The sequence below is a fragment of the Merops nubicus genome, unplaced genomic scaffold, assembly GCF_000691845.1.
Source record: "Merops nubicus isolate BGI_N331 unplaced genomic scaffold, ASM69184v1 scaffold195, whole genome shotgun sequence".
In the NCBI taxonomy this organism is placed as follows: domain Eukaryota; kingdom Metazoa; phylum Chordata; class Aves; order Coraciiformes; family Meropidae; genus Merops; species Merops nubicus.
Genome location: NW_008607467.1, coordinates 259,422 through 273,769, shown reverse-complemented (window position 1 = coordinate 273,769; position 14,348 = coordinate 259,422). Strand labels below are relative to the sequence as shown.

At 40.9% G+C, this 14,348-nt stretch overlaps 1 protein-coding gene across 1 annotated transcript in view; it reads right to left on the bottom strand.

Annotated features, from left to right (window-relative positions):
* LOC103772597 (RNA-binding motif, single-stranded-interacting protein 3) overlaps positions 1 to 14,348 on the bottom strand; it is a 352,252-nt gene that overhangs the window by 141,782 nt on the left and 196,122 nt on the right. Inside the window, exon 4 of the mRNA XM_008939933.1 lies at positions 7,323 to 7,480. Within this exon, the coding sequence (XP_008938181.1) occupies positions 7,323 to 7,480 (158 nt within the window). The remainder of the gene's footprint in view (positions 1 to 7,322; positions 7,481 to 14,348) is intronic.

Genomic DNA, 14,348 nt, shown 5'->3' with positions numbered 1-14,348 from the left:
TAATTACATAATTATTACATGAGAAATATTTAGTACCATGTAATTACCAGTGGGTAAGTTGTGGATTTTGTTTACATATACCCTGCAGTCACTTTGCTTAATAGTAATAATGTAAATGGAAATCAAGACTATATTTTTTTAATATCCAGAGTAAATATTTAAAGATTCAATTGTTACTACCACATTTATGTTATGATCAGAATATGAATTCTCTTGTTGTCTTATATTTTATGAGCAGGAATAATAAATCTCGGGGAGCAATTTTTCTTTATTATTTAAGGCATTTTGCAAAGATGGAAGCAGAGAAACACAGAAATATAGAATTGCTTAGGTTGCAAAAAAAGCTTCAAGATCATTGAGTCCAACCACTAACCTAACTCTACCAAGTCCACTGCTAAAGCACGTCCCTAAGCACCATAGCTACACAACTGCTAAACACGTCCAGGAATAGTGATTCCACCACTGCCCTGGGCAGCCTGCTCCAGGCCTTGATAATCCTTTCAGTGAAGAGATTTTTCCTAATGTCCAAACTAATCCACGCATGGCACAACTTGAGGCTGTTTCATCTTGTCCTATCACTTCTTACATGGGAGAAGACACCAACATCCACCTCTCTACAACCTCCTTTCATGTAGCTGCGGAGAACAATAAGGTCCTCCCTCATCCTCCCCCTCGTCAGACTAAACAACCCCAGCTCCCTCAGCTGCTCCTCATAAGACTTGTGCCCTAGGCTTTTCACCATCTTAGTTGCCTTCTTTGGATCCACTCCAGCACCTCAATGCCCTTCTTGTAGTGAGGGGCCCAAAACTGAACACAGTGCTCGAGGCATGGCCTCAGCAGTGCTGAGTACAGAAGGATGATCACCTCCCTGGTCCTGCTGGCTACACCATTTCTGATAGAAGCTACAATGCCATTGGCCTTCTTGGCCACCTGGGCACACTGCTGGTTCATATTCAGCCAGATGTTGACCAGAACCCCAAGGTCCTTTTCTGCCAGGCAGCTTTTCAGTCACTCCTTCCTAAGCCTGTGTTGTTGTCACTCAAGTGCAGGACCTGGCACTTGGCCTTGTTGAACCTCATACCATTGGCCTCAGCCCACTGATCCAGCCTATCTGGGTCCTTCTGCAGAGTTTTTCTACCCTCAAGCACATCAACATACCTACTGAACTTGGTGTTGTCTGCAAACTTACTGAGGGTGCCCTCAATCTCCTCATCCAGATCACTCATAACGATATTAAAGAGAACAGGCCCCAGTACTGAACCCTGGGGAACACCACTTGTGACCAGACGCCAACTGGATGTAACTCCATACGCCGTCACCCTTTGGGTCTGGCTGTCCAGCCAATGGTTTATCCACCAAAGCATACACCCATACAAGCCATGAGTAGCCAGTTTTTTCATGAATTTGCTGTGGGAAGCTGTGTCAAAGGGTTTACTAAAGTCCAGGTAGTCAACATCCACAGCCTTTCCCTCATCCACTGATGAGGTGGGTCACTTTGTCATAGAAGGAGATTATGTTGGTCAAGCAAGACCTGCCTTTCATAAACCCATGCTGACTAGGCCTGATTGCCTGGTTGTCCTGTATGTGCCATGGTATGTCACTCAGGATGATTTGCTCCATAACCTTCCCTGCACCCAGGTCAGACTGACAGGTCTGTAGTTCTCTGGATCTTTCTTCCAGCCCTTCTTGTAGATGGGTGTCACGTTTACTAACCTCCACTGGGATTTCTCTGGTTAGCCAGGACTGATAGTAGATAGGTAGTAGAAATAATATGCAGTGGAGAAGTCCAAAGAACTAAGGCCAAAGCTACAACACACACCAGAGAAGTCCATTTCATTACTATATCAAAAAGATGACTAGAGAGGCAGTCTGACAGCAACCCGTAAGGACTTTTGCAGCAAGAATGAACAGGGTAGTAAGTAGTTCTTTAATCCTGCTGAGAAAGCTGTGATGAGAACCAGGTTAATTTGAAAGAGAAATTAGGCAGATGTATTTAACTGCAAGGAAGATGACCCACTGGCACACAATAGAAAAGAAGTGGCTTCTCTTTTTCTGGTTGCTGTCTTTAAATCAATTCTGAAAGTTGTATTACCTCAAAATTGGGTAACAGGTAGTACTTCGATTGCCTGTGATATAAAAGAAGTCAGGGAAAATGATCCTCAGGTCTTAAATACTCTAAAGTTACAAGATAGATGTGACTAGTACGAGGTTTCTTAGCACCTCCTTATGGTCTTCATCCTTCGGTGGCAACATGCTCACTAATTTCTTTAATTAATTTTGCTAATTTAATTCCAGGCATTCTAAGGTCCTGATATGGCTGCAACCTGTGAATTTCTTCTCTCCTGTAACTGAATTAGATATCTTACAACTTTTCAGCTGGTAAGAGATTGCTTCAAGAAGTTCATGGGTTTTGCTGTGAATCCATTTTATGCTGGAAAACTGTTCTCTTTGTCATGTATAGCCTAGGAAGAGAGAATAACTTTGACAAGTTCTCATCGCTCATAAATTTTGCCTTTTCCTAATATCTCTTCCCCATAGAGTCTTCATGTTCAGTCCTGTTTGCAAGAACAGCAGAAGACTGCTTACTATCTCAGATGAACATACAGAAACTACTCCAGTGAGGACACGATAGGTTCCTATTCTCTTGGGATATGGTACAAACCATACCTTGCAGCATGACCCATTACGCTGAGGTGACCATTTTGAGCTGTCCAGGTATCTCTGCAGAGAGCTATAGTGTTCTCCATAGGGAAACCTCTTTGTTTCATTAGAAATCCAATATAACTAAATGACACCTACGTTATCTTGAAAAGCCCTAAAAGATGCACAGCTTCCTTTGAGGAAAAGAACATACAAATCAAAGGCTTGGCTTTGCTTCAGTGGAAACTGGAGCACATCCATTTCTACTGAAATCCATGCAAAACTTCTATAAATAGAATAATGATCCTATGGGGGCTCAAAATCTTGTTTCCCATTTTCTGTTGCTCCTTTTCAGTCGCTGATTTGAATACAGTTTCCAAAGACTAATTTTTAAGACATGTAAAATTCAGAGAAGTGGGAGATGAGTTTAATAAAATCCATATGCAGGCAGAGAAAAGTATCCTATTCAAAGCTCTTCCAGAAGAACAAGGCAGGGAAAAGACAAGAATGAAGCTCAAACTCCCAACAACAAAAAATTATAAATGCCTCACCACATACCCCCCAGCTCTGTCACATAGGGATGGAAGTATCTCCTTGATATTTCCTTTTCCTCTGAGATGATAGAGACAGCTAATTAAGACTCTCTTGACTTTGGTCATTTGCTGTGAACGGCATCATAACATTACTTTACAATAGTTTGTGTCAGACAAATTTTCTCATGTTACCAGAAAAGAACAGTATGAACACACAGTCATTTTCACCTAGACCCAAGCTGATTTATGCGACTGTCTTCACAGTCTCAGGTTACGTACTATACTGGTGCCCGCCAGCAGTGTAATACTTGACTGTCTCACTGTCAGCATTTCCATCATAAATTTCTGTTTTCAGAGGCTTATGACTTTGTTGTAAAATGTCGCTTGGGGGGTGAATCTTGCAAGGTCGTTTTAAGTTACAAGACAGCAAACAAAATAAAAACGTTAGTGGTTTTCAACTCCTTCTTTGCACTTTATCATTTAAAAGGACCCATAAAATACTTGTTCCACTGTTCAACTGAGTGTGGTACACGTATGTATGGTATTACTAATATTACTATCTCTATATGGAGGATACTTAAATAATAGTTGAATAGTATTTTACTGTGGGGTTATAAAATGCAATTTTTCTTTCATTGATTCAGTGGTATCAGTAGGTCCCTTCCCAAGGTATATCCCATGTCATTCTTCTGACTGAAAGTAGGAGAGATCCTCATAATATCTAAAGCTGCACTACTGTCCCAGATGATGTATTTGTTCAAGCTAAATTTATAGCACCTTTTCAACTGCCTTCAATTAAACTCTTGAATAAGGAAGAAAAAAGCATTTCCCCTCTTCACAAATACATCCTTAAACTGCCTGGATATTCTTTATCCCCTGGTGCTGCTGCCACTTCTCTGCCTCCAAAGTAGCATCATCACTGATCCTCAAATTTCTTGTAAATGTTCCCTCTTTCATTTAGCAAAAGAGCACTGCTGCTTTGGCTCCACTACCATTGTGTCATTTCTTTATTTTCTCCCACCTTAACACCTGGAACTCCCTTTATGGGCTTGTGGAAAGCCAGTTTTTCCAACACATAGAGCTACCTCTTTATAAGTGACAATATATCTTCAGGATGAAGTTAAATATTTCCCTCCATGCTCTCAGTACCTTCTATCCAGTAATTCTACCCTCACTGAAAGATCTTCTTACTTACTACCTCTGAACTGCTTTTTATTCACACTACCAACAATATTGCTAATGTCCTGTTTGCAAACCTCAAATCATAAGAGATCAGCTTTAAAATTATACCTTGAAAAAAGTCTTCAAATCCAGCTTCTGTGGCCTTTTTCCCTTCACGTTTTTTGAGGATTAAGGACTATGCTTCCATTACACTTACACTTTTTAAATGAAAGGTCAGATACTGAAGTCATTCGATGACTCCCAGCAGCAGGGCTTTAAGAGATACAGCTATGATTTGAAGTCCTGTGATGAAATCCTGTGTGAAGGCAACACTGCATCATTCCCTCTTTCAACATGCAATCTTCCGACAAACTGAACTCAAAGATTCCCATCTGCAACAACTCCTCTTTCCAATTCTTTGCTTCTAGTAAGTGTTCTTCCGTCTCCTCCTCCTAACTTCTCTCTCTGCTATATGATAGGTTGTGTTTAGTCCCAGCTTCTGCTTGCTGGTGTCAGCAGAAACCCCCTACTGCCAAATGACAACAGCAACGTGAGCCCTGCAAAATCCCAACTTCCACAGAAAGCCTGGAGCCAAGTAGCATGGTTTCAAAGTACAAAGCATGGGCCAGGGGCAAGGCAAAGGCAAGTGTCTAGAATTTACAGCAATTCCCTTTCAACTGGATGGACTTCCATGCAGCCGTAGTTGGAGTCTAAAGCTTCCCTTCTCTGGCCCCCTGTTCATAACTCTCCTCTCCAAAAATCTCCTCTGGGGCATATGTAGGGACAGCTGGGTTTAAGCCACAGTGAAATGATCTGGAAAGTTTTGGGAAAATCTTCTTTTGAAAGAAAGGAGAAGAGAGGATAGACTTTCACAGCTTAAAAAAGAGAGCTAGCTTTGTACGTGCATACCTTAAAGGAGGCTGAACCCTAATGTGGCCAGATATTAGTCAGATAATTTTGATACAAGAACATTTTAAGTTACCTGGGTTATAAATGATCAAGTAGTCACCTGCAGTACTATAAAACTGCTAATCTTACCCATTTATAAGAAAACGCTGACAATAGCTATCTACCGTAAGTATTTACTCCTGACTGCTTTTTGAACATAATTTGAAATTGACTATTCACATAATTGGGCAGCATAAAAGAGTGATTTTAAACCATTATAGCACTTAATTAGTAACTTTAGAACATCACATTTCAAAATCGCTGGATGCTGCATCATTTTAGTGTACTCAAAGTTAGCTTTTTGTCCTGTGCTTCTGTGAGACTTCTTAAGAGCTATGCTAAGCAGCATGCCACATTCCACAAGCAGGCAAGATATGCTATGATAAAAGGCCCCAGGTCAGGAGGTGTAATAGCCAGAACCACATGGGTTGCTGATCTGAACTTCTGGAATCTTACCTGAACTGAAATACAGCTGTCATCCCCTACCTGTACTGTACTCAGCAGTTATCATGCTGCACGTGCAGTAGAACAAAACCCTCATGACCACAAGCAAAGCTGAGCAACTTAATCTGTTTTGATTGACACGCAGAAGAAAGATACAAAACAGCACTTTAAACAAAAAGAGGGTAAGGTGTTCATGTAATTAAGTCTTCTATTGATAATTCTGCAAGGACAAGAATCAGCATTCAACTATGGTTCTGAATCCCTGGATTAACCTTGGCCTCATTCAAGTCAATGAGAGATCTGCTGTGTACTCTGATGGAGCAAAGGTTTCGCCCCTCTCTTGTCTGCATAGTGAATTACACAACCTTCATGTTAGATCATTAAAGGTTTCTTGAAATACATTACATAATTAAATACATTTCCACAAACAAAGTCAATCTTTTAAAATGCAAGTTTATCCATGAGTTAGCCTAATGTATATTTAGCGAGCTAGAAAAATTCTTCTTTGCAAGAATGCTTAAGGAACAGTGTGTCATCTTTCAGCATAAATGTTTTGGCTTTTTCCATTTGAATTCAGACAACAATATATTAACATTCTTTGTGCATGATGATCTTTCACATCATGCACAAGGACAAAGGTAACACTACAATGTCAACTACCTTGCAAGCTACCTTTTTATCTTAGAGTACCCCATTTCACTCAGTGCTGGTATGGCAGTAACACAAGTGTCATGAGATACCAAGATATGGTGCATTTCAAAGAAATTTTCAAGATAGCTAAACAATTTTGTCTTCTTTATGAAGCACAATGTTATGAATATTATCTAGAAACAATGATTTGGGATTTTTTTTGTCCTCTTTTAGAGGCAGACCGATTTACAACACAGTTACAAATTTCTCTTATTTATTTTTTCAATACCTTTCTATATATATATATACCTCTCTATTCCTTGGCTTTTCAAAAGAAAATTATGTGATTTAAGAATGTTTCAAGCTGAAGATAATCTATGTGAATATTCCTTGAGAGTAAACATGAGAACTTGCATACCTGTACTGACAACGAAGTACATGGTAATAATATGTTGCCCATTCTGTCTGAAGTATCTGACTACTCTGACATGGCTTGTTATATGCAAATATTGCTTCTTAAGTTCTCACAGGCTTGAGTTCCCTGCAGCTCAAACCATGTTTCTTCAATTATAGTTCCTCCCCTTTGCTCTACCAACTGCTAAATTTACTTTTTCCTGTTGCAAAATCTTCCCTAAACATTTTAACAGTTTCTTCACCAAGTGTGTGCTTTTGGCTGCGGGACGTTTATTATTATCCAGGTTTGATACTGCATGGATAGCTCACTATTCCTAGAGATTTTTATTTACATATACATGTATTTAATGAAGTATTTTTTATAGCAACAAAATGAACAACCTTCTGCATTAGTATTCTTCAGCTCGGTGGAAAGAACAGACACACAATCTGATAAAGGTGCTGCTCTGCATTTTCCATAGCTATTACACTTCACAGCTACAGAATAAACAGCATTTGCAAACGACCAAAGCCAAAAAATGTGCATGAATCAAAAAAGAGTAAAGGTTTCACCTGGCAAAGCCGACTCCTCTGCTGACTCCATTAGCATCTCTTAATATTCTGGTGGAAATTACATGTCCAAAGGGTTTCAGCATATTCTCCAGTTCCTGCTCATCCATGGAAACAGGTAAATTTGAGATGTATAGATTTGTGGGATCTTGCTCTTGTTGCTATGACAAAATAAAAGAAATATCCTCAGTTAGGCTTAGCACATTAGAAAAGCTTATGGCTCATACAACGAGGGCTACTCAAAATAGGACCAAGCCAAGAATTTATAGCTGCATTAGAAGCAAAGCGGGGCAATCTGCTCATTATGACAAGATTCTTGCCAAATTTCTGCAAACTCTCATGCATGTGCTTAATTCTGTGCGTGACTGCTCTAACTGAATTCAGTGACAATAGTCATTTATAGAAAATTACTCTCATGCACAAGTGCTCTTGGGTTTGTGTCCTAATTTAGCAAACAGATTGTGAAGAAAACATGATTTCCACAAATACTCTCACTGTTAAAATAAATAAATAAATAAGTGAAACTCAACACGTTTTAGGCAGATGTGTTTTCCAGCCTGCAGACTTCCCATTCAACCTGTGCTATTATGAGCAAGGTTGGTTGACAACACAGAACACTTTCCATACTATCTTGTCCTCTGTTTTCCCTTTCAGAAGAGTCTTGGTTGAAAATGTGCAAAAAGACCTAATTGGGGAGGGGAGTTCTGCAGTTCAATCTAATGGCCTGGTGAGACAGGTTACATGTTTATTCTCAGACTGAATTAAAATATCTTATAAAATAAAGACTGTGGTATGAATAATTGAGAAAACACATTTGAAGACATCTTTCTCACTCTGCTTTAGAGTTTGAGGGTAAATTTTCAATTTTGGCCATCATTCAAACTTCTATTCTTGCTTGTCAAAACTACTGCAAAGAAACATGAGGAATCATAGATGCCATATGCAAAATAAGTGTATTAAAGCAGTAAATAAAAAACCTGTCTACAGACAACCACGTCTTGATTACACTAAATCAATTTCGTTAAGCTCTTTCAAATTTTCATGGTTCCATTTTCATTGATAGAAACTTTACATAATATTTGATCACCTGTTAGTACAAGCCTGATTTGGGTCAGGCATGGCTACATAATTTTACCTAGTGCTTAATAACCAAAAATGTAAGATACAATCTTTATGCTGTGCAGTAAGCCAGACAATATCTTATCAGCAAAGTCTTCTGGGACAGATTTTTTTTTATTTTTCTTAATTACACATTTTAATGGGCAGAATTAATTTGTATTTTTACAACACTGAGATTTTTATGACAATGGTATTATCTTTTTTTTTTGCTATGAGGTATCCTAAAAGATAATATAAATATATAAAAGATATATCCTAAGATATATACAAATAAAAGATATATCCTATGATATATCTTGCCAAACACAAAGAATCACACATGCTGTTTCTAGAAGATGTATGAACACAGGACAGAATCAAGATATCTGCTCCATCACTGCCTTGCACATTCAAGACCTTGAAAAGGGAAGCAGAAATTGTTTCAGGCTGTGATTCACACGCTCCATCTTTGCAGGGACGAGAATGACTAAGCAAAGCCTAGCATGGCTAAACACCACAATCAAAAGCCAAAGAAAGTTTTTAGCTTCCCTTACCCCAGGCTCAAGTGAAATTTTGGATGAGAAGACCCTTTGGGATGAGAAGAAAAGCTGAAAATGGATATTCCAAAGGGTCCAAAACCAGGAGACATATAGGACTGTTTTACTGGTTAATTTGTATTCTGACCTAATGTTGTGGTTTGAGGCTTGGAATGGGGTCGTGACCTTCCAGCAACTGGGAGGACCCCGGGTGGGGGTGAAACCATTGTATTCCCTCCCCTTCCCACACACACTCTGATAAGAGGCAGGGAGTGGTTTCTTATTTCACTCCTGCCTTGGAGCTCGGAGAGGAAAGTTGTCCTTTCACTCCGTGGGACCCTGCAACCATTTCTGAGGGTTTTGTATATTTTAATTTTTGTACTTTTCCCCAAATCTTTGTATATATTATTTTCCTTACCTCCCTTTTCCGTTTTCTGTTCTTTGTTAAACAATATACTTCATTTTTTTTCCAAAGTGTCTCTCTCTCTCTCTCGGGGGGGGAGAGGCGAGTACACAGTTCTGTTCCGTGTGGGTCCTGCCCTGAACCCCTTTTTACATGGAACAAGGACACCTAAGAGCTGCGAACGCTGCCTTTGGACACTGCTTAATGCCTGCTGCATTCTAGCTTTGCATCTCCAGATCCAGTACCCCACAACACATTACCATGCAGGTTGAACTCCCCACTATCTTAGAGAACAGAAATAAAAGCACAATGTAGGTGTATTTTCAAGCTGCTGTTCATAAAAACATACCCAGTTATTACCATGCCTTATAGTAAGGGGTAGAGGAGAGCAAAACCACACACTCACGAACAGTGAATTTAGTGCAAATTGAACTGAAGTTAAAACCCCCAAATCTAGAACATTCTTTCCCTTTCCAGTAAACTTTCCCTGCAGCCATCTTCCTTTCTTTCACTTCACTTTGCATTCATACAGATCCAAAAGTAGTTTCTCTCCAATAACCACAGGACATTAGTGAGGGGTCAGAACTGGTACAGTATTGACAGTGCAGGGAAAATCATGCACAGTCCTGGAGGGAAGTAGATAAGAAAAGAGAGGAACACGAGCTTCAGATGACACTTTTTGCTTTGGGAAAAACAAACACACACATACTCAGAACATTTTTTCCTTCTTTAATTTTTCCACATTTTGCTCCTTTCCTATGCATAAACTATTTAAGTTTTGTTGCTTGCTACCTATCCCACCCCCACCACTCCCACCACAGAAGAAAAGGAAGGCTGTAGGAGATAGGAAGCATCTTCGTTGTTACGAAGTTCTTTGAAAATGTGAGCAATAGAAGCGGTTAAAGCCGAGGCATTACAGAAGCAAATCAAAGCAGAAAGGTTTGCAATTCCAGTAGGCACAGTTTTTCAGAAATAAACACATTATCATGCAAACCTCTGTCCCTGGATTGGTTAAGGGCTCTGATCACTCAAGCAATCAGAGCTCAGGGACTGAGGTCCCTTGTCAATATTTAGAAAAAACATGCAGATGAAATCCCCCTGTCCAAAGAATAGACTAATATGAAAAAAATCCAGAGTTATGCATCAGTAACTGCACAACAGCTTTTGCTTTCACTGAAGCAATTCGGTCCCGCAGAATATTAGAATGAGAACTTTTCTTTTGACTACTCAGTTTTCAAGCTGAGGCAAATAAAAATAAATAAAAACCAATGCCAATGTGTCTCACTTCTGGAGTACAAACACATAAGTCTTTTAATTGTGTTAGAGATTAAATGCCATTGTCTTAAATATTAGTGGAAAGTTTAGCTACACTCTGAGGATGAATGAAAGACTAGGAGACCACAGTCACTCTCTCAAATGGATATACTAAGCCTATCTGTTACCAGCATGATAAACAAGAGCTGCAAGCAGAGAGAGACAGATGAGGCCACTCATGCTACCTCCACAACTCAATAGTGTTTTCTAAGGAAGAAAAAAATTTTCACGTATTTTTCCTTCTTACATAAATACAACATTTAGAGAAATACTCCTTTCCTTTACAGAGAAATATCACCTCACAGAAGCCATATCTCACACCACAAAGTGAACCAAGATGAAACGCCTCCCCAGGGGTGCATCCTGCATGTGGCTGAGCAGGCGTTACAGGAGCGGTGCAGAGCCCAGCAGCCCTGCCACTCTGCAGCCAGAGCCCACAGCCACCTGCCCTCACAAGCCCCTGTTGCTCAGGCCCTTGTCCCTCATGATCTTTTTCAGTTGTGCAGAGATCCCCTCTGCAGCATGGAGGTGCTGACACATGCTGCTTGTGTTGCCTGAGCCTTTCCATGGCAGATTGCCCAGGCTCCTGCGTGACATACTCGCCTCCCCAGCCCAGTGTTAACTGCTGAGCTTTCCAGGGTGAAAGGCAGGCGTCCTACTGTTCAAATTGTGCCTAGCTGTTGACAAGATGAGCCTAACGGGAACCACAAGTCCAAGCACCCCACAAACTACTAGCCTTTCATAAACCTAACTAGTTGACAGTCAGATTTCTGCCTTCAGTGAAGGATCACATCCCAAGATTGCAGAACTGGTGGCAATAGAAGCATCTGGAACTACACATTGTGTCCCAGGCTCCCTCTGGTTCATATAACTCTATCGCTTTTCACTAGGCATTAAAAATGCTACTTCCCATCTCAGGATGCTAAAATCCCATTTATTATTGTGTCCATTCCCAAACTGAATTGAACTAACTGACCAGTCATCAGTGAGAGAGCTGAAAGTTATTTGTGTGGTACTCACAGTCACTTCAGAACTGTTGTTTTCCTGTTATGCACCCAATATTTTGGACAGGAACAGAAGGGGTGAGGCAGCAGAAAGCCTCACGCTCCCCACAAACACCTCCAACAGCATCATGCCTCAGCCACCCACAGCTACTGACGCAGAGCCACCACAGCAGGGCCACCAGACCAGCAGAGCCCCCACTGCCACCTGGGCTTTGTGGTCCCTGTCTCGCATTCCCCCTCCTGCCCACACCCAAGACCACGCCAGTCTTGTCCCACACCACAGGGAAATGACACAACTGTTGACACAGTCTTCCCAAAGCACAGTGGCTAGTCAGGTTTAATGACGCCCATGTGAAAAGGGCCTCCCCAGGGCGACCAGGGCTGTCCTTTGCAGCTGGCTGCCACCTGGGAGGCTCAGAGGATGGGGCTGCTGGGAGCAGCAGAGGGCTTACCACCATGCAACACCGTAGCTCCTCTGCCTTTCCAACACCCCATCTGCCAAACCTGGCTAACTAATGGGTAGAAGACCAGGCCAAGTTGCTGCTTCTCGAAGGGAGTGGAAAGGCAGCTGTGGCGCCTCCTGTGTGTGCCAGCTGCAAAACCATCATGCTCAGGGCATGCAAACTTACAAGTGCAGTCTCAAGGCACCCTCACAAGCCTGCTCCTGGCTGTCCTTGCTGAAGTTTATTTTACCCAAGAACTCTCATTTCACAACCAAGGAGGCTCACACCTTCCAAGTACAGCTTGCACTTGCACGGCAGCCCCAGAGAAACTGGAGTGAGCCTATCCAGTCATCCCCAACCCTCTGAAATCCTGACACAGCCTCACACACTAGACTGAGTCCATTCTGGGATCCTGGTGTGTGCCAGTCTGTGTAGGTACGCTGAGTGCCACAGAATGGGCCAACAACAAAGAAAAGAAATTAAGTCAACTGAAGTTCCTGTTCAGACAAGTGCAGGGCTCTGCACAACTCCCTTTGTTCCCCCTCCAGGCTATTTCACCATGTTGTACTCCAAACACTTCAGTTGCTCTGGCTTGTGAGCTCCAGGGGCACAAGCTGCATGCATACGTTGTACTTAGGCCATTCTGGTTGAGGAGATGTGCATGATAGACACTCCCAAACTGGTCAAAACCACAACTAGGTTTAAAGGTTTAAAATTGTGAATACTGCAAACTAACAGTAGGTCAAACCCAAGTTTTCAATGAGCTCAGAGCATTTCCAGCAGTCTGCAGCAGACGTCCCGCTGCAAGGCTCTGGAGCTCAGCAGTGAGGAGTAGTACTACTGGGGAAACCGCCAGAAATTCTGTCTGCCTCATAGCAAGAACTAGGCCAGTCACTCAGCTCCCAGTGTCTGTGCCAAGGGAGGCAAAAGAAGTTTATAATGCAGAGCATTTAAAATGCACTACACCAACAGCATTTGAAATGGAGAAAACCCAGTGGAGGGTGTGCTGCAACCCAAAAATTTGCTGTTTGCTTTCTCGGACCCTCCCAGCCACTTTTGAAAGAAAGGACAATGCTCAGATGGGATCTTCCCTCCCATCTTGAGATAATCTTTGGATGCAATGCATGAAAAGCTGAAAGAACAATTCCTTGTGGTGCAAGAAGAGGCTGAGCCCCTTTACATAGTACATTTAGCAATGCATTCTTTAAAGGCACAAGTGTAGGGAGGTGTGGTCAGTTTTTGGCTACATGATTTTTTCCCCCGTAAGGAACTCAAACCTCCTGTAATCTCAATAGGGCTGGAAACTGAGTGCGTTTGGTCTATCTGAGAACCATACGTACCAATTCTATTTCATCAACCTAAATAATTTCTCGTTAGAGCTGCTTGCTCCAGGATGCTAAGCACGGATTATTAGTTCAAATGATTCCTTTTTCCATCTTCCAAACTTATTCTGGGAATATTAGTTTGCACATGGATCAATACAAGACTCTGAACTCCTCTTTTGAAAGATATAATCAATATTTATATTAATAGATCATATGCTTTTCTTATCTTTAATAAATTGAGACTTCATCATATTAACATTGGCACAGGTCAATATTACATCCCACCTTCAGAAGCAAGATCTTGTCTCTCTGAACATTTTAGAGCCAGGTTCAAATCATCCTCAATTAGTATTTTCCCCAAACTAGTTTATCTCTGCCTAATGGCCACTGCCCAGATCCTCAGGCTATGTATGTAACTCTTTCCTTTAAAGATCTGGTTTGAACTTCTGTCTCCTCTCAGCATAAAAATAGCTATGATTTTTATGGAAAGAAGCCTTTTATGTGGAACCATTTATATGAAACCAGATCATTTATATGGAAACATTTATATGCCATTTCATAAATTTTCCAGTGTTTGCTCAGTATTTTGAAAACTGTAGTTGTACGGAAGCATCAGTCTCATCTTCAGTTTATTACATTATTTCTAAACTGGGTTCTATACAAGCCACTGAGCTTAAATAAAATTTAGAGCAAGCATGTAATACTTTCAGCAGATTCACATTCAATATCTCTTCTTGTTGTTTTATTATTTAATATTCACTTTTTTTTTAATACTGCAGATCATGAGAACTTTCCAGGACATCTGAACTAGACATTCATTTGAAAGCTGATTTTATATGCATTTTATTGGATTCACACACTGAAAATCTGAACAGAAATATTTTTCCCTGGTTGTCTATTGTTTCT